This window comes from Haliotis rufescens, unplaced genomic scaffold (genome assembly GCF_023055435.1).
Source record: "Haliotis rufescens isolate VD_foot unplaced genomic scaffold, xgHalRufe1.0.p SCAF_12, whole genome shotgun sequence".
In the NCBI taxonomy this organism is placed as follows: Eukaryota; Metazoa; Mollusca; class Gastropoda; order Lepetellida; family Haliotidae; genus Haliotis; species Haliotis rufescens.
Window position 1 is genome coordinate 6864878 of NW_025963802.1, and position 22943 is coordinate 6887820.

At 39.9% G+C, this 22943-nt stretch overlaps 1 protein-coding gene across 6 annotated transcripts; it reads right to left on the reverse strand.

Moving 5' to 3' along the window:
• Positions 1-816: 816 nt before the first annotated feature.
• Positions 817-22484, reverse strand: LOC124141239 (E3 ubiquitin-protein ligase TRIM9-like). 6 transcript variants are annotated; one of them, XM_046509186.2, is made up of 12 exons: positions 22096-22484; positions 20378-20473; positions 19164-19265; positions 17656-17772; positions 9449-9471; positions 8890-9023; positions 7883-8221; positions 7009-7061; positions 5651-5767; positions 4939-5079; positions 4672-4791; positions 817-3873 (listed from the first exon to the last, which is right to left on the reverse strand). In XM_046509186.2, exons 1-12 carry the CDS (start codon positions 22447-22449, stop codon positions 3781-3783), a joined length of 1689 nt encoding a protein of 562 aa, XP_046365142.2. In that variant the 5' UTR covers positions 22450-22484; the 3' UTR covers positions 817-3780. The 6 variants fall into 6 exon arrangements, with proteins under 6 accessions (XP_046365142.2, XP_046365141.2, XP_046365143.2 ...); XM_046509185.2 differs by having other exon boundaries at positions 17641-17772; XM_046509187.2 differs by having other exon boundaries at positions 4662-4791; positions 17641-17772.
• Positions 22485-22943: the final 459 nt, after the last annotated feature.

Below are 22943 nucleotides of genomic sequence, written 5' to 3' on the forward strand. Positions count from 1 at the left end.
TTTGATTATGACGTCATTGGTGTCCACGTTAGCACTTTATGTCAGTTAATTTTAAAATTCAGATTGTGCAGATTGGAATGATGCTGCAGTCATGAGTTCCTTCCAAACTACGCCAATGACAGTTTTGTAATTCTTTGTTGTGGGATTGACATTCAGTCTGGTGACTTATTGTGTGTGTGTGTGTGTGTGTGTGTGGATGTGTGTGTGTGTGTGTGTGTGTGTGTTCGTTGTTTAACGCCGCACTCAGCAATATTCCAGTTATATGACAGCAGTCTGTAAATAATCGAATCTGGACCAGACAACCAGTGGTTGACAACATGAGCATCGATCCACGAAATTTGGATACGATGACATACATCAACCAAGTCAGCGAGCCTGACCACCCGATCCCGTTAGTCGCCTTTTACGACAAGCATAGTCACCTTTTACGGCAAGCTTGGGTTACTGAAGACCTTCACGGGGAAAATTCCAAGTAAAAACAGATGATTGTTTTACTGATAAAATTGATTATACTGTATTGTACGAGTAACATGCCGCACTCAACTTTATCCCAGGGTTAGACAGCGGCCTTATAGCTAATCAATTCTAGACCAGAAAATCATTATTAATTTCATGTATAGTATAAGCAACCGTCCATGGTACCGGGTACGATGACCCGCAATCAACCAAGTCGCTGAATCTGACCATCCGATCCACCAAGTCTTCTCTTCCGACTAACACAGGTTGCTGAGGACCTTGAAACCTGGAGTGCCCACGGGACTGTCCAGCAACAGACAGGACGTACGTGGTGTTATGGTTTAAGATAAACACCCAACAAACTTGTGAACTTTTATTCAATCATTGAAAAAAACACTTCATAAAATAAATTGTTTATAAAGATGTCTCATTTGAAACGGTGAGTACATAAAGCAACATGTCCCATGAATTGTTTATTGGAGTCACATTGTCTCAGTGACGCCAAAATGATGTACAAACCATACATTAACTCTAGCTCAAACTCAGATTACGTAATTTTATACTGTTATAATCTTAAAAGAGCTGCCATGTAAACAACAGTATATTTGAATATCCAGCGAAACTAATATCATAATATACAGATAATAGATACATAAATAAATGAAACGAGTGACATGCCTACATGGATAAAAATCATTAATTTACATAATGCTGATGAAGAATAGTAAGGCAACACATAATATTATTGCAGTATGTCTTCAACAGAAATCCTTCATATCAACCATGTAATTCACCGAGTGAAATGTTCGTAGCAGGTGTTCAAGCAAGTTCTGCCTTTCTTCGCGGTACAGGGACAAGCTTAGAGGACAACTTATGAGCCACGATGATTTTCAGATTATCAGCCCCGGTTGAATTCATTTTGTGAGTTGCGAGCTCTTGCATTTAATTAGAAGGGGGCGATCATACGAGTTGCGAGTTTGTTATTCTCAATATTATGTACTTTCGAACCTCGCTGTGTCGAAATTGGACATTGCGACATCCCGAGTGTCTCGAACTCACCTTCCGGTCCCTGTGAATTCCTCAATATTTATCAACATTTATACTCGGATCTGTCAAAATGAATGTGTCGAATTCCCGATTGTCTCGAACTCACCTTCCTGTACCTGTGACTTCCTCAATATTTATCATCATTTATACTCGGATCTGTCCAAATGGATGTGTCGAATTCCCGGTTGTCTCGAACTCATTTGGGAACCACAGATAACATTTTTTCAGGTCCCCACTAGTTCTACACAACGAGGTTCGACTGTATGGTCTTTTTGTGAACAAAATGAAAAGAAATGTGAGTTTCCTGATCGCAAGTGTAGACAACTCAATCACATGACGCTTGTTACGTCATAAAGAATGGATAAAGTCATCTCTAACTTTTGCGACAATGTGTTCATACGGCGTCACAATACCGTCGCAAAAGATGAAAGCATTGGAACAATTGGTAGCTAACCAGCCAGTCAGTACGACGTCAAAACAGATCATGTGCTTTATCCATGCATATATGTATTCCGAAAACATTTTTCATTCACAACTGTTCCCTTATTTATTTTCTTCAGTTTATACAACAACTGCATCATTCTTTTCCAATAATCAAAACAACCCAAAGGCTAATTTAAGAGAGCCATGTTACCCAACATTTCTAGAAGAACTTGCCAAAGACTCCTTACTTTGACGTATATATTAAAGTAGCCCTTTTCTTAATCGACTTGAAAGCCTAGCTTCATTGATATCGCTGTCTCAAAGCGAGACCTATTGCTAATCCACGATTTTGCCTGTTCAAACACTTAACTAATTTATTGGATGTTCCCTTGGCTCTTTGTAACGTTACCATTCCTCGTGTAATGGTTCGTATCGACAAAGGTCCTTAAACTGCAGTCAGGGGATATCACAAGTTGTATCATCAAAGTTCCAAAGGCCCCACGGCCTCATTACAGGGAAGGGAAGTTTAACAAATGGCTCTATCTAATCATACATCCTTTACCCCGACCCTACTTTGACAAGCGCAATCGCTCTCAAGGTCATGATGAAGATTGGGGGACATCAAGTTGATAAACAATTGTGACATCCTAACGTGTTTCAATTATGTACAGAACTTACAATGACGTCACAACCTATTGTTAGTGAAATTAAACGTTAACGCTGGAGAATATCCAGTCTCAATTATCCGCCGAAACAGATGCCACTGGGCGTAGACAGCAAACTAACGGTGACTATTGTATGAATGGATCACTGACAATCAGTGATGACACCCGGTATTCGAGAAAAGGGTAAGTCACATTCAGTGCGAGAAGACATGAGATTTGGAAATGAATCACATTTTGAAGTAACGAATATGGTAAAAAGGATGTACATGCTGCTATGGTAACCATGATTTATGTCTAACGGCCAGGAATGTGAAAAGTTTACTTTGATCACACATACATACATATCATATTGAACAAAATATTGACAAGCTTTGTTCCAAAATATGGGCCCTCATTTAATCAATATAGTTATATTCGACGATTACAAGGAAAAGAGGAGAATAGAACTAGTACTATACTGATAAAAATCACAATATATTTTAATTTAAAGCAAACGTAATGACGCCTTGAAAATAATTTATATTGCAACAGAGCAATATATCTACTTAAAAAATTCAAATTCTTTCCCTAATATTTCCGAACTAAAAATATCTCTTAAGCTTATATCATACTCAAAAATATGTATCATACACGAAATGTGAATACGATAAATTTAAGACCTTCCGGTCGTAATGCCACAACCTTTTTGCAAAACCATACTGTACTGACAAATCTGCCTATCCTACATGTGTTTAATATGTACCACAATATATTAACTTCACATACGCATACTGACCAACATAAGGTACTATTCTATTGTAATAACATGTGCTGTCAGTACCCAAGAAAAGAAAAGAACAAAAAAAGTGGTTTTCGACAAACCCCACCCTGTGGAAACCCCACCCCGTGATCGTGTGTTACTTTGTACTTTCTTCCGATATCAAGCTGAAAAATGTTTCTAATGGTTACTGTCAAGATAACGCTATCACGTTCTCTTCATTTTAGTACCATGATCTCCGGTTCATCCTTAATCTCCGTATCTCATAACCATGCCGTTACGTTGCCATGAGCAGTGTGTACTGAGGGTGGATGAAGCTTCATCACGTGTACCTGATGGCACTGAGGCTGATGCTGCTTATGACCAGAAACCTTCCCGGAGATTTCCTTCTATCGGATGTTGTACTGAAAAGACAGATGCCATCACATACATTTAGCTTGAAGCACCTCCTTGTTCCTGATATCCAATTCGGAGTGCAGAGGGTGTAGTAGAGGCCAGCATCTCGAGGTCGTGATACCTACACTCCTGTAACACAATACATAACATCCAAATGAAACTACGGCATGGTTCCTTCTGATAACGTATGATTATCACAAATGTAGATTTTCAACACAATAGGCGAACCCTCAACTGATAACAGCTAGTCGTTACCTTGTTTCCGAATAGACTTTATTATATTTCTGGGATTATGTTCTGGGCAGGTTACATTCATTTCAAAAGCGAGCCTCTTCCCTAGTCATTCACACACCACTTTAGTAGTTCAATTTTAGCGAATTCAAATATGTTTAATGTCGATCAATCTAACAATTAATTATCACACAAATCTCGATTTCGCATAGATTATAAGGTCCTGACAAAGGCTGGTTAGATGTCCTACTCCTCGAGCCCATCCTCTGTCTCAACCACGCTTTCTGTATAATTCACTCACACACTACACAGTCTCTATATCACTTACTCACACAACTAGGCAGACTCTATATGACTCACTCACACAACTGCACAGTATTTAAATATCACTCACACAACTACGCAGTCTATATCACACAATCGCACTCTCTATATCACTCTCACACAACTACACTCTCTATATCACTCTCACACAATCACACTCTATATCACTCTCACTCAACTACGCAGTCTATATATCACTCACACAATCACACTCTCTATATCATTCTCACACAACTACGCAGTCTATATCACTCTCACACAATCACACTCTCACACAACTACACACTCTCTATATCACTCTCACACAATCACACTCTCTCTATTTCTCTCTCACACAATCACACAATATCTAGATCACTCACGTGTGTGTACCTCAAAACTGTGGTGAGACAAGAACTGTTCCTCTGTTTGGTACCTGTTGTCGTCCAGAACAAAACTGACATGGCGGCCATTCACGCCTGCTTCAGATTCCGTGTTATGGAAACGTGTTTCCTTGAAAAAGAAAAGAACCCTTGAATGTCACCAAAACAGACACCCGCAAGATACCTTAGACGGGTGACAATGACACAAGTCTAGAAATGATGATGTTTCATTCAAAAGCGAACTTAAACGTTTGTGATATCAGCACAGCTGTCTTACCTCAAAACTAAAATCCTTAATATGTCTACCAGAAACTTGGAATCGTCCTTCATCTAACACTGTTCCAGACTTGTCATCAACGTCACATCCGGTGACAGTGTCAGACTGGCCCACGACCTCCTGTTCTTTAACCCGCGCCTCCTAAGGAAAGGTGAATGAGGGAGTGAATTGTTTTTTCAAAGCCAGTTTAAGAAATATTTCAGACATATCACGACGTGTCAGCTTGGTGTGGGAGGAAAGCAAGAAGTGATGCAGTTCTTAGACATGTACCACTTTGTCGTAGAGAACAAACACGTGCATGGTGCTGCTGATAAACCTGAAACATAATCAGGGTGAACGGGTATTCTAACCCACGATCATAGGTTCCTGGTAAGTCTAACGCACGCAGGAACAGTTCTGGTATACACATACGGTGCAAAACCTCTCCTCACTTACATAATAAAGCATCAACAACCATTAACTTTAAAACAGTATTGCTGTCGTTGAATACGTATTGAGGTTTACCAACTGTTATTAACCATCATGACTCTCAGTTAAATTACGTGTTGTCGATCCAAGTGACCTCGCTACTATAATTAACACCCTTAATGTTCATCACACCCACCCGTAGTTCGCAATGGTCACATTTGTCTTAGTTCAACCATGATCGATGAATCAGGGTTATTTAATGTTAATGATATTTGACACTGGTGCTTCAAACTACCATATATACCTCAAAGCTAATGTGGTTGAAAAATAACGACTTGCTCTGGAACTTGCCCTCGGGCGTCACCTGGGTGTCGCATTTGGGGGCTGGGGCGCCGAACACTGGTTTGGGTTTCAAGCAATGCTGCACAACATATATCATTATATCATATATAGCATTTGTATTGTTTTTCGCATGTTGTGTAACGAGGCACTCACCAATATTCCACCTCTATGGTGGCAGTCTGTAAAATAATCGAGTCTGGACGAGACAATTCAGTGAATGACATCATGAACATCGATCTACGTATGGTATATGTCATGTATCAAACAACGACTGGATTGTCTTGTCCACACTCGATTATTTACAGAACACCGTCATATAGTTGGAATATTCTGCGATAAACACAAATAAGCAAACGAACGAAACTTTGGCAGTTAAACCAATCCAAACCAAACATCTCGGTAGCGAGTTGTGGCGCCCTGGTCGATTTGACCACTTGGACATCTGATGGGGGCATGGAGTATGGAAACACTGCCGGGCAATATTTGTAATACTTGTATGTCTGCTTAGTTTAATCCTTATCCTTCAGGCAGGTCTGGACGATAGAACTCTTACATAGCGATCAAATCAATGTCACCAACAATCAAACATGTTTCACAAAGAACAAACATTTTCTTTGGCAGAAAGGCAATTTTCTGAATCCGATTACAAGCATTAACTCGGGGTTGATCGATAGCCTATATGAATTCCCTTTCAACATCAATATCGATAGGCGTAAAAGACTGTTTTATGTGTTTAGCACAAGATGGTTTCGTTAACCCACCAAAATATATGTTTGAGGGAACAATATGAACTAACGCATTTACGACTAATTGTTTACAATAGGCTACAGTGTTACAGCACAACCGGTTCAGATGGATTCAGTACCCTGACAAAAAAGAAAGTTATCACAACGTTGCTTGAACGTTATGAGTAAGCTCAGTTAACGCCGCTTTGAACAGTATTACAGCAATAACACGGCGTCACCATGGGGTGGGAGGAAAGCCCGAAGTGATGCTCCTTGTAGACGTTTAACACTGGGGAAACCCACGAGAAAGGGTATGGTGCTGACAAACCAAGAATCACAAACAGGACAGATCGGGGATTCTAACCTATGACCACGGGATTCTGGCACGTTAGGGATGCACAGAATATTGCAGCTCCTTTGACCTCTCTGTCACTTCATGTGTCCCCCGCCGGGATATTGCTAAGAGCGGCGTAAAACAAACTCACTCACTAACTCTAGGTCACTCGTGACCCTAATAAGGTTGCGACAAAGTAATTTTGTATCATATTTCATTGAAATATATCTTTCATAATTTGACTACTTTTATTCATCTCACTGTATTAAAATAGGAAATCCTCTTCAGAAGATCAGACTTCGGGGGCGGAGGACCTGGAATAGATTTAGAAGCTGAGCCAACAATTCCCAAATATAACTTGACAGTCTGCGTACAAATCGCTACAAGGGATACTCCGTTATACGTCTGATATATTTTTATCCCATCAACGGAGTAGTGTGCATCAAAAGAGTATTCTCAGCTCCCTCAGGAGAATACAACCTCTGAACGCTGGGGCCATAGGTCTGCATTCACTTGCACGTGTATGTATGTCAAAATGTGCGGTTCGTAGGCCTATGAACGTTTTTTTCTAGGTCATGTGACTGACCTCTCGGCCGATCAGAAATTCGAATATTCTGTAACCTTCCCATTAATATTTAATCGTAAAATAATAACAACACCAAATAAAAGTGCTCAACATCTTGATGTACTGGAGACACAGAGTCTTGCTATTCATCAATAATATCTGTATGTACTGAGCCAGACTGCAGAATGTAGTGTGATCTATAGCGTATATACATACAGCTTTAGAGATTTGGAAAAAAATGTTCACAGATTTCTTGACAATGGCGATGAAGAATCCAAACAAAACACCAGCATACATGCATGAAAAACCAACACAAAATTAAGAACCAAACACAAAATGTTTGTCATATTCAATAGGGGGGCCGATCGGAGATCTGGAGGACTAAAAGTTTTAAAAGTCATTTGTAAACCACATGAAATAAACATGAAATATTTCATAAACGGACAACTTGTCACAATGTCCTGTCTATAGAATAATCTATTATCTATTTTGTTTCTAAAGGAATAAGACGCCTGTGACTCGGCGATTATTTTGAATCAAGTCTTATACTTCCAAAAATCACTCACTCACCTGTCAACACCATGATATAAACCGGAAGACCATCCATGGTGTGCTCCGTCCCTCCGCAGCCGCGACACGTGTACACCGGGACTACTTTCAGGACGTATCTCCGCCTCGGCTGCAAGTCCACCCTGCCGATACTGTTGAAGACGAAGTCGTCGATGGGCAGGTTCGTATACTTGATGGCTTCAGAGCAGTTATTTGTCCTGACTTCTACGTTGTACACACACACGGTGGAGGCGGGGACGCTGGAAGGAGGGTCCCACAAGTCGAAACACCTCATGGGTTTCTCCAGCTCGTTCGAATCGACATACGCCATGCGGCTTTTGGGTTCCACACAAGCTTCGTCTGCAAGCGTTTAAAAATGAACCTAAATGAAATATACACCGTTATGGCCAAACACCAGTCAAACACGGTTGTGTCGAACTTTGATGTGTCGAACGTACGGTTATCCCGAAGTAAACATTTGGTCACTGCTTATTCCTTCTTTATTTCATCATAAAACATTATTGTCACTGTCCGACTGACTGAACTGACCTTGTGACGTAATATACTAATGAGCACATTCCAGGAACACTTGCCATGTTTAGGGAACCGTTAGTAAGGGATGAGAATACTTGTTTCAACGGTACGAATTATGAATGGCATCATAAGACAAAGGTCGCTAAATACCGTTATTCCAAATACAGGATATTTACCATCCCAAAACACACTCGCGTGATACGATCTATCTATCTTCTTCGGTTTTCTTTCCAAGGGGTCAACATCAAAACAACAACAGCTAATATTATGTGCTGAAAATGGCGCTTCAAATTTATGCCATGAATAAATGTAACCCCAACGTAGTGTTACTGTAACATATCCTACCAAAGTAGCATCTCTCTGCCTTTGGGTTTCCCAGTCAAAGAAGGAAACGTTCAGACTGAGTAGCAATACACATCATGCAGTAGATGCCAGTAATATTATTGGTTATGATGCCATTGCAAAAACACTATAAAAAACGGAATTTTAGATACCGTAAGCCTGAAACTGGAGTGCGTTCTCCAAGTGTAGCTTCTCCTCCAGGAGGCTGAAGGGCATCTTGAGGAAGGTTGGTGTGATGTCATCTACATTCGGCATCAGTCGGGCGTTGTCATACAGCTCCTCGCACCTACACATATACAAACCTGCCGTGGAAGTCTTATTAACTGTGCACGTTTGCCATACCTTCAACCCTTCGTTTGGCTACTGGCTACTGGCTACTGGCAGCATGTTATACTGCCCTTCGTTTGGCTACTAGAAGAAGAAAAAAACAAAAGGACAAGAAAGGGGGGATCCCCAGATGCCCCCTGTTTATGTTTCTTGATTTGCCGACACCATGCCCGTTTTTAATTTCTCCAAAGTGGCTCACCCACTCACTCAATTATTACATGTCGTTAAAAAGGTGCTATAAAGTGTCCTTATAAAGAATCCTGAAATGCCTACATGTACTGACGTCTGTAATTACCACTCGTGCAAATGCCTGACAAAGACATGGACGTGTATTTTCTAAAACAACGAAGAACGAGGTACGAATTCACGAAGTGAAGCACGTACCGTTGGATAGTGTTCTTGTATTCCTGAAAAAATAAAATACAACATTAGGATATTTAAAATCTGCAACTACTTTATATCATCATATCAACAGAATATGCCAGTCATCTGATCAACGTTCTACATCATATACTTGATATTTGCTCTCCTTATTTTCAGGCGAAATGGGTAGAATAGGGCTTGAAGTGTTGGTTAGACACTTCGAAGACCCGGTTCAATTCCCAACATGGGTACATGTGTGAATCGCATCTTCGCTATCCTCCGTCATAATACGGCTGGAGTAGTGCAAATGTCGGCATAAAATCCACTCACACGCGACAAGACAGCTCATCGAAAGCCTGGGTTCAACGCTTCCCAATGCGTTCTGGTAGGCACCAAGGCCCATAAGAACGTTACAAGTCGGGGAGTTATTTAAACACACCTTGAAGGTCATGCCTATACCTCTACACGAGGAGAAGAAAGTACTGAGCAGATAAATAACTGATTAAGCAAGGAAACATCGCTCAGTTAGGATGCTGAAGACAGATATTGATTCTCTTGTCAGTTCGTGAAGTATAGATGTATATACAGATTGAGGAAGGATGCTAGGATATAGTCCTGCATACCGCGAGACGCATTTAAGAACCCGCGACTCTGCATAATGCGTGCAGTCGATAATAACAGCACGGATGGAAGGTTTGATCGTTGCCTATAGTGTGGAGTCGACGCGTCGCATTGACAATTACACATACATCAACGTGCACCGCGTCACTCACAACCGCAGTTCTCTGCTCAGAGAAACGGACTTTTCTGTTCTAACGCCATTTTCAAGTCGACTTTTTTAAGTTGCTTAAGTTATCTTAACACTGTCAGTAATCTTGTTGACTTATCTTAACAGTGATCTTCTTTACTAGCCAGCTCAACTGATAATTCGTCAACTGTTATTCGCCTTGTTGTGAAGAGTACTTGTCGAAGACTGAATGTATCTTATTGATAAATTATTCATGAATATACTGAATTACATGAGTGAGTGATTTTAGTTGTTTACGGCGTGTGAGTTTAATTTTTGGAGGAAGCACAGCAGGTCTTAAGACGTTTACCACTTGGTGAAACAACCGATGATATGGTGCTGACAAATAAATATAACGGCGGTTCATCATGGTGAGTCTGGGGATCATGGTGAGTCAGGGACTACCATATTTAGCTTATACGCATGTTTAACTTGGTAATTGTGATAATCCTAACTGCAAAATTAATTGGAGTGAGTAGTGCAATCTGATTGCGTTGAATGGCCTATCGGAATTTTCACAACGTAAAGATACTTTTCTTAAGTAGTATCGTTTTTTTCTCGGTCCCATATTTGACTCTGTGTGTGTGTGTGTGTGCGTGCGTGCGTGCGTGCGTGCGTGTGTGTGTGGCCGCTTGTACATGTCCTGACTAATGCCGATTTTATAGTGCTAGCCCACTGAGATACATGTACCATGCCTCAGTTTAACATGAATACCCCACTGAGACACAGTATACTGACTCCCAGCCGACCAGTCCTTGTTTTATCCCCTTGATGCCGAGCGCCAGACAGGGTAACAACAAGTACGATCTTTTAAAGGGGAAGTGTACACGCAAAAATCACTTTCTTTCTTATTTTAAACAAAACGGAATTTTAGAATTAGTTAGTATCAGTGTTTGAAAATATACACTCATTTTTCTCAGTCAATGTAGCGAGCTCACAATAAGTGTGAAAATGTCATGCCGTTACGAGGCCCTCGTTTTCCGAGCTAAACAGGCCTGAGTTATCCCCCTTAGATTATGACGTAATTGGTGCCAATTTAACTGGGTCCCTGTCTTGTCACAACGCAAAAGATATCAAGTACCAGTTTATGGTGAGACAACATGGCATCCGATACCTTGCCTGGTCCGAAGAAGTTCCCTTGACCCTTCAAGAATTCGCAAAACCATACGATTTTGAACCAAAACGAGCAAGCTTCGCTGTATGGAAACGATGAAAATCAAGTGGAAACAAGAGAAGACCCACATCACCTAATTTGTAACCCGACCCCGACTCGACATCTACACAATTAGGCCTACCAGTGACAACGTGGTAAGAATAACACTTTGATGTGTGTATACCTAAATTACCTACATGCTCATTATTACGTTTTCAGAAGCGGAAACGTAATATTCTAAGAGATTTTTTGTCACGCCGGGTGACCCGCATGCTTCGTCAGAAGGCCTATTCATCCTGTCCCACCCTGTTACGACCCTATCGCCGGTATCGGCATTGTCGTCAATCTGAGTTTGTCTGTTTGGATGTAACTATTCCCACCACCTATAGGCTACAGATCAATGCTTCTTGCCAATATCAAGAAACAAATACGATCTGTCGCCAAACGTTGTCTCAACAAGATTACACATTAGGCCTACCAGCTGATGACGAGACCATATGCTTAGAGTAACACGAAAATGGGGTACGTCCCAGTACGTTTCTAAAGACGGTTGCCGAGTGGAAACGTACTGGGGGAAAGAAAGATTCTCTTTGATTTTTTCCCATCCGAGTTCAAAATACCTGCCATATTTATTGATAAGTAATTGGATGTCGTACTTCAAACTTCACACCGTCCCCATTTGAAAGTGAAAAGATAGATCACTCAATTGATTTGTTTAGTGTTTGAAACCAGTTACTGCAGTAGGCCTACAGTATCTTATTCTATTTAATAGATAATTGGTTATTGGTTTGTTCTGACAACCATTCATAGAAAATGCATTGCAACTTTGCAGGGAAACTATTTATCATCTATTATGGGGCCAGATTTTTAAAAAAAAATGTTTAGAAACTATAAAAAAGAAGAAATATCTAATATATAATTAATTATTAAAAACAGTGGGTTGCTAAACTGAGTGGACCAAATATATGTAAAATGTTTACAAAAAGCTCATTTACAGTCACAATCAATATATATAAATTATCTAAGAAACTATAAGTAAAACTTGTTGAATATTAGTGAAAAATATTTGAAATTGTAAATCTTTGTTTGGAAATTTGGACCTCCCAACCTGACCTTTTGAGCAAAACGTCTGTAACAACCACCCCCTAAAATGCAAATAAAATATGCAATCATTTTTTTATATGAGTGAGTGAGTAGGATTTTACCCCCCTTTTAGCAATATTCCAGCATTATCACAACTGGGGGGACACCAGAAAAGGGCTTCACATGTTGTGCCCATGTGGGGAATCGAACTTGGGTCTTCAGTGTGACGATCGAACGCTTTCACCACAAGGCTACCCCACCACCGTTTTTTAATATTAACACTTGAAATAAAGTTTAGAAAACATATAATATGATTTACTTTCATCAATTTATTTTATTATGCATTTTAAGATCTATCATGCACAACATACAAATCTGACAAGTAAAATAAGAGATTCGAGTACCATAAATGTTTATTTGCCAGCAAGTTGTGAAAGCATATATAACTTGCAAGGTTATTAAATTACATCAGTGATATTGAAACATGCCCACAATATTTCAAGAAGTATTCAAACCTACAGTAATAAACACATCATGTCAACATGATAGAACTATACTGTTTTGGTATTTATTGAATTATTAACATGTAATAAAAATTATGCATATATCATCAATACAAGTTACTTCTTATATAAGCATCCCTCCAGATTTAATGACAAAAATATATATGTAAATGGTATGATATTTTTTTGTAATGTTGTGCATAGCTTGACTAATAAAAGACACTTTTTCATTTCAGAATCTATCTACACCTCATAAACAAGAGGTTCACTTTGGGGATTTGCAGAAATAGTTGAAGAATCAGAGAAAAGTTATTCCATCTTGTGTTGTCGAGGTGATTCATGAAAGATTTCCATCTGATGTATGTAATGTTTTTCTCTATGCTCATTAAAATAAACTTTTTTAATTGAAATCTTGTTTTATGGTCTCTGACAACAATCAGCCTTTGCTGTTTCATTTGATAAGTTTCTGTAATACAGGATGGCTGATGCTGGATCAGGTAGTTTTGGGCAAGGGCAAAGGCCGGGGAAAAGACTGAAGAAAATATCACAAGCACTGGCTAAATGCTCAGTGGCAGCTTGTTAGTGCACTGGTTGACTATTTCAAAAGTACAGCTCTCTGGTTGTCTGAAGCACTGTACCTCACAAGACACTCTAATATTTTATGACTTGTAACTGCATGAAAATAAACACAATTTGCACACAATGAAAATGGATCTCAACACCAGGGATTTCTTGTGACACCGTTGGGGCAGGATACTCTCACCTTTCGCGAACACCTGGTATTATCACTATTTGATAGCGATTCATTAACACGTGCTCATGATTTAGTCAGAATCGTACCATCAACTGTTTTTCACAGAGATTTCATATGAATATGGAAAGGGTTTTGTCACATTTATACTCTTCCATATCATTGTGGGACCTGAAAAATATATTAATAATTTTAACATAGATTTGTCAAAATAATATGTACACTGACTAAATAATTGTAAAAGAAGGTGGTAATAATCTGCAGCAGTGTCAGGCATGTCACTGGGTGCCTGAATACAAATATCATCAGTTAACTGTGTACAAATTGTATCAGATCTAAACTTTTATGTCATTCACAGTATACATTCATTTGTCATCCACACTACACTTTTACAACAAAAGACAACAATATAGAATATAATAGATACACAAAATAGTTCAATACAGAAATTATTTGCATATAGTATTTACATTGTGTGATTATTCATTGTCAAAATATTATTTTGTACCTCATACTGTGAAGCACGGTGTGCCATGCTTCTGGTGTACATTGGACAGCGACTTTACACCATGATGGACTGGCATGACTTGGCTCGAAACTTCATATTTGAAAGATACAACATAGAAACATTAACACTTTTGTCATCTATATCTCACTATCACAAAATATAAAATGGTAACTTGATTTTTTTCATGTATAAATGTGCTATAAATTGTATATGTGAGTAAATTGCATTGAACATGAAATTTGAATATTTTGGGTGGTAGGTGGGCGATGATTTTGGATAGTGACTGGATATTTTGTCAGCTACAAACCAGCAAAACCAGATATCTTTTTGAATAAAAAATATATAAAGCCTAAATATAAAACATTAACATGTTGCAACAATGTATTTTTGCTTCAACAGTCTGAATCAAAATTATTGTACATGATTATTTAAAGATTAGGTACACACACAAACACACACACACAGAATTTCAATGAGTTTATAATTTATCATTTGTTTTCCTGTGTTATTATAAGGTTTATTAATTACCGAAATGAGATGATTTGTGTTAATTCCAGACGGGAATGGCTGTAAAACTGAAACATTACGTAACACAACTTACTCCATTAACAGGAGTTTGCTGCATACTGCAACGATCAGCTGATCAGGAGTATCGACATAACCATGCAGGAAGTGAACATGTGAACGAGACAACATCGCGGATATTCATGATTATCAGTGAAACTATGTACAAATATCAACCTACCCCTGCTAAAATACATTTTTAAATACTACTGTGGTTAGAATAAACTAAAACAGCAAACTTACCTGATCGAGTTACTTCAACTTTACGGCGTTTGTTTACAAAAACATCCCAGTCAGGGTCTTGATGAGAGTGCTGTCCCTTTAGCCCGTTTCCATATAAGGATCGTACACCATCCGCTTCCGATCAGTTTCAGCACAGGACCAAATGTAACTAATAATAGTAACAAAAACGGCCTTCGGCCTCGTCTATAATTTTTTGGCGAGTTTTTTTTATTGTTATTATTAGTTACATATGGTCCTGTGGTTTCAGAACCAGCAGGTATCTAAACTCTCATAGAAGACGACAGCAACTCCGCAAGAGCCAATATGCGCAACATAAATGAACGAATAAGCGCAATTAATCAGAGACCATATATATATGGTGTCTGAATTCATACAACGGACCCTTCCAACCATAATCGCGAATCTTACAGTATGTTATCAGTGCATTGTTGTCTTCTCAGTCGCGATTTTGGAAAACGAAATAATTTTAGAGTAATTGTGCTTAGCGTTGTATCTTGGACAACTCGGCATCGAACAAAACAATAGCTAGGCTGCGCATCTGAGAAGATAGAACCACACACCTACATACACCACGTGAAACGCGTCTAATAAAGTCTTATGACGTCATTCCTTTATCAATTGGCACCAATGACGTCATATTGCAAGGGGCATAAGCCATGGTGTGTTTATTATGGAAATAGAACTCTCTGTAAATGTGAAAAATATGAACCGATTTTATGAATAAAATAAATTAGATACGTGTGATATTTAAATTGTTTTGCCTCCGAAACTACTAGGTAAATACTTTTCATGATGAAAAAGTACAAGAAAAATAGGTTTGTATTCGTGTGAACTTGCCCTTTAACGTATTTTGGTATGACGCGGCCGGGGATCGAACGCCGGACCCTCTGCTGTATGGACGGACGCTCTACCACTAGACCACGGTGGCGGTCTACAGCATTCAAGAGTGAACGTGAGTTCACTTGGAGAGACAGTGCCGCGGAAAAGTACTGATATTTTTTTTTACAATGTGGAGAAACATACAAGAATGCCGTCGGTTCCAGATAAAATTCACGTATGTCCAATTACGAGATAAACATACAGTATTTGTGTTTTGAAATAAATGGTAGTCGTCCTGTAGATTAGATACTTCTTGTTACAATTTGCAATCGAGTGTAACAGTCAGGGACAAAAACAGCTGATAATGTTCCTACGTCGAGCGTATACAGTTCTGATGTCATATGTATCGATATTTAGGCTATCGATAGATTGATGTAGTATCACGCAGGTTTGTGTTTGTTAATTTTGAGGTATCTAATGAATTAGACACCTAGGCCCACTTGCACAAAGCGATGTTAGCGCTAAGATAATCGTGACTATTCACATAGGCTTACCATAGTCTTAGCGCTAAGATCGGTTTGTGCAAGTGGGCCCTGATCAAATGTTATTCTGACCAATCAGAAATACTCCATAACACAAGCAAAGCTGAAAACATAACCTTTATATCCCAATTTACTCGCTCTTAAAGAGATATAACTCAAACGGGGAAAAAACATTTCCCAGTTAGTGTGTCTGTGATGAATAACACGTTTGGAACTTAAAAAGTGATCTAAGGGAGACAACTCGTATGTCGTATGTAAAGCCTTTGAGAGAGTGACACTTCATCCTAACATGCGTTGTAAATCTCCTGCAGGAAATTCACAACTGACAAAAAAAGACAGAGAAGACAACAATTAGTGCCTGTGTTATAACGAGGAACACCTGCGTCGCCGCGGGTCGATAATATCTGGCCATGGCTAAAGCCACACTGTGTCAGACATGTGCAGGAATATATTAATGTTTTAGAGACAAGTGTTCTTCGTTGAGAGTCAAACAATTTATTTTAACATAGGGGTGGATAACTTTACGTTGTTTTTTTAAAAAGTTGTCAGAAGGAGGACAAAGAAGAGAAAATGATTAGATTGGTAATCTCGCAATTGAAAAACAAAACAATTCTGACACTGATTTTCACTTGCTTAACAATGTTTAATTATTAGTAACAATCCTAGAGTGGCATACACCCTCAATGCTAATTGTGTGTCATCATACCTTGATGACAGATGATCGTGCTATCACCCACTGGTTCATGGTTTGCCTGGCCGAGATTTCACAAGTAGCTGGGATGCTGCTGACCGCAGTGTACACTAACAACAGGCAAACCAAGAATGAGCGCGTTTGTTTACAAACAAGAAAAAAAGTTCTGTCACGTGATATGCAAATTAACTTGTGGCAGTGGTGTGATGGTCATCACTGTCTCGGAGTTTGTTCGTGCACGTCACTAGCACATGATACAACACAAACTGTCCCGCAACGACGAACCTATTATAACTGTTAAAATTGTTTCCGCTTTTGTCTTCAAGTGTACACTGATATCCGTTACGCACATGTCTTTAAATTGGCTATGATGTTATACGAACTATATGCGGAGGGATCTGGCATTACGCGGTAACACAGAGTGCGCGCAGTATTTCTACTCCCTTGAGTCCGGTGTATTACATACGAGGCGGAATAAGCCGAGTGGACCCGAATGGGTAGCGGTCCCGTTTCGCCAAGTGAACGGGGTCGATTTTAACGGTAATCTGCTGGTAAATTATTTCACGTACATTGAGGAATCTGACCTTGGACCTGTCTTGGACCAGTTTGATATTTTCTTCCGTTAAGATTGCCTCCTGCGCCGTGAACGTCTTCTGCAGATCTTCCAGTGACGTCATCGACTCCAATGATTCCTCAACACACTGACACATAACACAATAACTTATGTATACAACACAAGGTGAACATTACAAATCATTATGGTGATCGACCAACCTGTGGTGTATGCAATACCTAAGAGATCCCCATAACATTCCACCCGTGAAGATCCGGGGTAGAATAGGTCTTCAGTAACGCATGCTTGCCGTAAGAGGCGACTATGCTTGTCGTAAGAGGCGACTAAAGGGATCGGGTGGTCAGGCTCGCTGACTTGGTTGATGCATGTCATCGTATCCAAATTGCGTAGATCGATGCTCATGATGTCAATCACTGGATTGTCTGGTCCAGACACGATTAATTACAGACCGCCGTCATATTGCTGGAATTGTGCTGAGTGCGGCGTGAGACAATAAACACACATACAAACCCATAACATTCCTTCCCAAATTATCGATTTTGCTCGCTTGGAGCGTCGCAGTTGCGGGATATCCTGAATGTGTATGCTTCATTGTTAAATGTTCAGGATTTCCTTGTCACATCTAGCAACAGGATGTTTGTTCAATGTGTTTGTTTATGACATGTGGCCATACCCAGATAATGCACGAATGCATTGTTCTGGTAGATAGTTTCCCTTTTGCTAGATGTGAGATCCTACATGGTGACAGTTTACAGGAGACACTAAAGCTTAAAGGATATCACAGGGGAATCCTTGAACAATGACATATACATACAGGACATGTTCAAATTTCCGGAGCTGCTAATTATCTCTCGAATTTCCATTTGACAAATAAAAACTGGAAATGTTCATTCTTTAATGCCACGAGGTGAGGTGAAATTGGGTTTAACGTCGCGTCCAAGATTATTACACTTATATAGCGACGTACATGCACGTGTACGTGTGGCTGCTTATACTACTCCGGACTAATGCCGATTTATAGTGCTAGCTCACTGAGATACCATGCTGCAGTTTAACATAAATACCCCACTCAGACACAGTATACTGACTCCTAGCCGACCACTCCTTGGTTTAGCCCATTTATGCCCAGCGCCAGACAGGGTAAAAACAAGTACAATTTTTTAATGTCTTTTGGTATGACGTGGCCGGGGATCGAACCCCGGACCTTCCGCTCTCCGGGCGGACGCTCTACAACTAGACCACGGTGGCGGTCCTTTTAATGCCATGAACACAAGTTAAAGACATATATAACAAGTACAAGTCTTATATTGATTAGAGCACAGTTAACCCACTTTAGTTATAGGAAAAGAAATAATGTATGGTTTTGGAGTTAAGATGATTCAATGCATGCGGGAAAACAAAAATGCAATGGGCTCCGATTCATTTTGTTTTGGGAAAAGAGGGACTGAAGTCAATCTGTGTGTTTCAGATGGAACCCGGCTTTGGTTTTTATTGGCATCCCGGAATGATCTCCCCTACCTTCTGCATCTTGTCCAGGAGATCCTTCTCTCTGTCTAAGAGGAGATCATGGAGAGACACGAACTCCTGGCGCACCTGCTGCTTGTACGACAGCCATGATAGCTGAAGGAGAACACACTCATGTTAGCTTTGCTGTATGTGTCCGAGCCCCTTAGCTGCGTGAATAATCAGAATACATAAGGGGCTGACCATTTGATATTCTGGGCCTTTATTATGTGTGTGGCCAAGGAATGTTTTGGAAAAAAATTAACAGTTTATGAAAATATTGATTTCAAACATTTTTTCCTATTTTTTTAAAAAACACACACAAACTTGTTTGATTGACATGTCCTGACATAAAAGGTTTTCTCAGGCAAAAATATCCCGCCTCTAAAAACAGCTGTCAGAGATCAAGGTAAGCTTCGTTTTTGCGTAAAATACGCAAGCGAAATCCCCATTACTTCCTTGCGTACGCACGAAAGAATAAATATAAGAAACAATGTGCGTTATAACTCAATGTAGCCTTTTCAAGTTGCTTTCCAGTATTACTTTACAGATCTCCATTTACGGATCCTATGAAGTCACCACACACATGAATTTTACAGCAGTGACTAATGCACAAAGGCGCTTATTGTAGCTTCGACGTGTATATCACGTCAAACAAACTAGTAGTCACCTGAAACAGTAGTTCATGTTGAAGTATTTGAAAGAAATGTCTACTCATAACATTAAATATACCCAAAAGAGTTAGTGAGTCAGTTTGGTTTAACGCCGCGTTGAACAGAAATGCAGTTAGCACTGAATGTCAGCTTGATCCGGGAGCAAAACCCACGAGCACGGTATGGTGCTGACAAACCTAAAATTATAATCGGGGCGAACCGGCATTTGAACAGACGATCATAGGTTTCTGGTTTTCCCAAGGTACGTAACTCTGCACGGCGCCTTAGACGACTTGGTCCCCCGTGCGCCCATACCCAAGAAAGCGAGCCAAGGGAGTATAATGTTAGGAATACCCAAAGAAAACTGTCAACCCCCAATGAGTAAATAATCAACATGTCAAAATAGTATCTGAAGCCCTGTTACAAATGATTCAATGGCCGATACCATGGTCATTTCGTATCGTGTCGTAGTGCTAATTCTGTGGTAGATCTATATGTCATATTAAGACAACGCTCGCGCGTATCCCTTACCAAAACGGCAATCTCTTAGATGCAATCGGCGCAACCCCTCCCTACCTCAAGCTCAATCCTTCTGTCCTCGATGCTTTTCTCGTCAATTTCGGCCAATGCAATCGCGTGACTGACCTTCTCAATCTGTTCCAGGAGTTTTTTCTGAAACATAGCCAGAACATCATCCTGCGTCAACATTTGATTCTGTTCGCTGAACCAGTACTCAGTAACGGAACACATCAGGTAGACTTTCCGTTCAAACTCATCCAGATCAGTGAAAACGGTCGGCATTGTTGATGCATGTGCATGTGCAGTCTTGTCAACAAGAAACGTAAGCCTTTTTCGGATACTGAGGTCCTCGAAGCAAATGACGTCACTCCAGAGAAAATAAAATGACGTCATCGTTAGATGACGTCATTCAACTATCTTTCCTTACCATGAACTTGGAACTGGCGGACATAGGTGTCTCCCGCGTGCATTTCGTAAAGTTAATAAATTTGTTGGAAGTACATGTTAGTCGGAACCATGGCCCCCAACAGTTTAATCATTCATCCTGCCCTTCCCAACACGTTTTGCAGAACAACACAATGCAGCTACCATCAGGGTATGACAGAACGCAGAAGCATGCGTCCAGTAAGCACACATGTATAGAATGGGAGCAAAAATAGAATATGTTGGTTCCCGAGGGATGCACAAAAGTATTCATTGTACCAGACTTTTCACAAGAAATATAGAGACCATGTAATTGAAGCATTATCAAATCATCAGTACTGTACAGGACACCAATTTATTCCTTATGAGGATCCTCATTTTTCCAGTAAGGATCCTTGAAATTAATTATTGGGAGACATGTGGATTCCTAATTTGTAAGTCGAGTTAAAACCCTGCATCAGTGTATAAATATATCGGAAGGCAATCAGAAGTAGAAGATATGTCAACAAGCGAAGAAAGGAAAGACACATTTGGATCACAAGCCAACACACAAAGCGTTTGCATTGTTACTTGTAATTTGGTATTGTTAAAATATATCACCAAATGAGGTTTACCATGTCTTAGAATACATCTCCATCTTTAAGACAAATCCCCCAAATTATGCAATGATCCACCCCCTCCCCGCTTTTTGCATTTTGAATTGCCGATCGATATCAGCCGGGTGGTAAGAAATTAGAGTTACGTCCCTTAGTGCGTCGTCTGCTCGTCATCTCCGCTTGGTTTCCCGTGACAATGACTTCCAAACAAGGTGAATGTTGTACAATCAACACTCACTTGCAAATAGATACATTTACACTTTTATGATTTCGTGTATGATAAAAAGGTTATTATATGGTGGGGTGGGGGTGGGTTGATATGGGGTAAGATAGGAAAACTAGATCATGTAACCTCTCTTCTAAATACGGTACCTGATCATCAATGCATGTGTGTACTGCCATACGTATTCTTGACGAACGTAGGTAAGTTACTTTGGTAATTAAAAGAAAAGAGCGACCGAAAATTAAAAAAACATAAAAACAATGTAATAAATGTAATTCGCCCTACTGAGTCATTTTCAAGATCAGACGAAATATGTATCTTAGGTGGCCTAGGCATTTATCAACACAGTGAATCAGTAACAAGAACAGTGTGTTATTGTCGTTGAGATTAGATTTGTCTTTGCATTAAAACATAAACATGACTGTGTGCCATTCGTATCATGCTTACTGTTAGCTTTATATAATTCATCCGGAAAAAAAATACTTTTCACGAGAAACGAAAGTAAACAAAACAAAAGGGCCACGTCCACCTACTTTCTGTTTCTCAATGTGTTGCTCGGTGGTCAGGATGTCATGAAACTGGTGTGGCCGCATCAGAAACTCATTTATGGTCGAGCCCGTTATCACCAGACAATGAGGGCACAATCGTTTCGAGCAGGTGACACAGAAGTGTAAACATCTTTCGTTGTGAAGAGGACATTTTTCCTGATCGGTGTCTGTGCGGGTCCGAGTAACTTGATGTTCGGACAGCGGCCCATTCATCGGATGATACGTTTCAAAGCAGCCGTCACAGTACTTAAGTAGACAAACCTCGCATATCACTGTACCTGAGGTCGTGTATTCACAGAAATCACACACTATATGGTCGCGTTGTTGATTAGTTGTCATAGCTTCCGTGTGAGTCCATAGTTGGGGGTTAGAAATTAGAGTGACCTCCCTTGCCACGCGTTGCTCGTTCAGATATTTTACGACCGTTTCAAATACAAAGGATGCTTTGAAATACGTTTTGAAAGAGTCGCGTTGTTGGGTGGCAGGGGAGGTGGGGGGATTTGACGAGTGAGTGAGTGTTTTTTACGCCGCTTTTAGCACCATTTCAGCAGTATCACGGTGGTATACACTCTGTCCAAAATATAGACGGCCGGGACTCTTGTGTGATATTTCTGCAAATGTACCCTTTGGGTGGCACGAATTTGGGGTTCGTAAGGTAGTGGGTTGCCACTGTTTAAACAGAACAGAAGCCGAGTCAAGGACTTGCGCGAAATTTATCTATAGACTCATCAAATAGAGGAAATACGGTATACGAAATGTACTTGGGACACACAAATCTGACATGAAAGTTTTGCTGAGATCTTAATATCGTGGATTCAGCATATGTATACGAG

Coding starts and splice junctions, on each gene's coding strand:
- LOC124141239 (XM_046509185.2), bottom strand. CDS start 22,449: ATGACAACTAATCAACAACGCGACCATATAGTGTGTGATTTCTGTGAA. Junction 17,773..19,163: donor TCCTGGACAAGATGCAGAAG/GTAGGGGAGATC, acceptor GTTATGTGTCAG/TGTGTTGAGGAATCATTGGA. Junction 9,472..17,640: donor CCAAGGTCAGATTCCTCAAT/GTACGTGAAATA, acceptor TTATTTTTTCAG/GAATACAAGAACACTATCCA.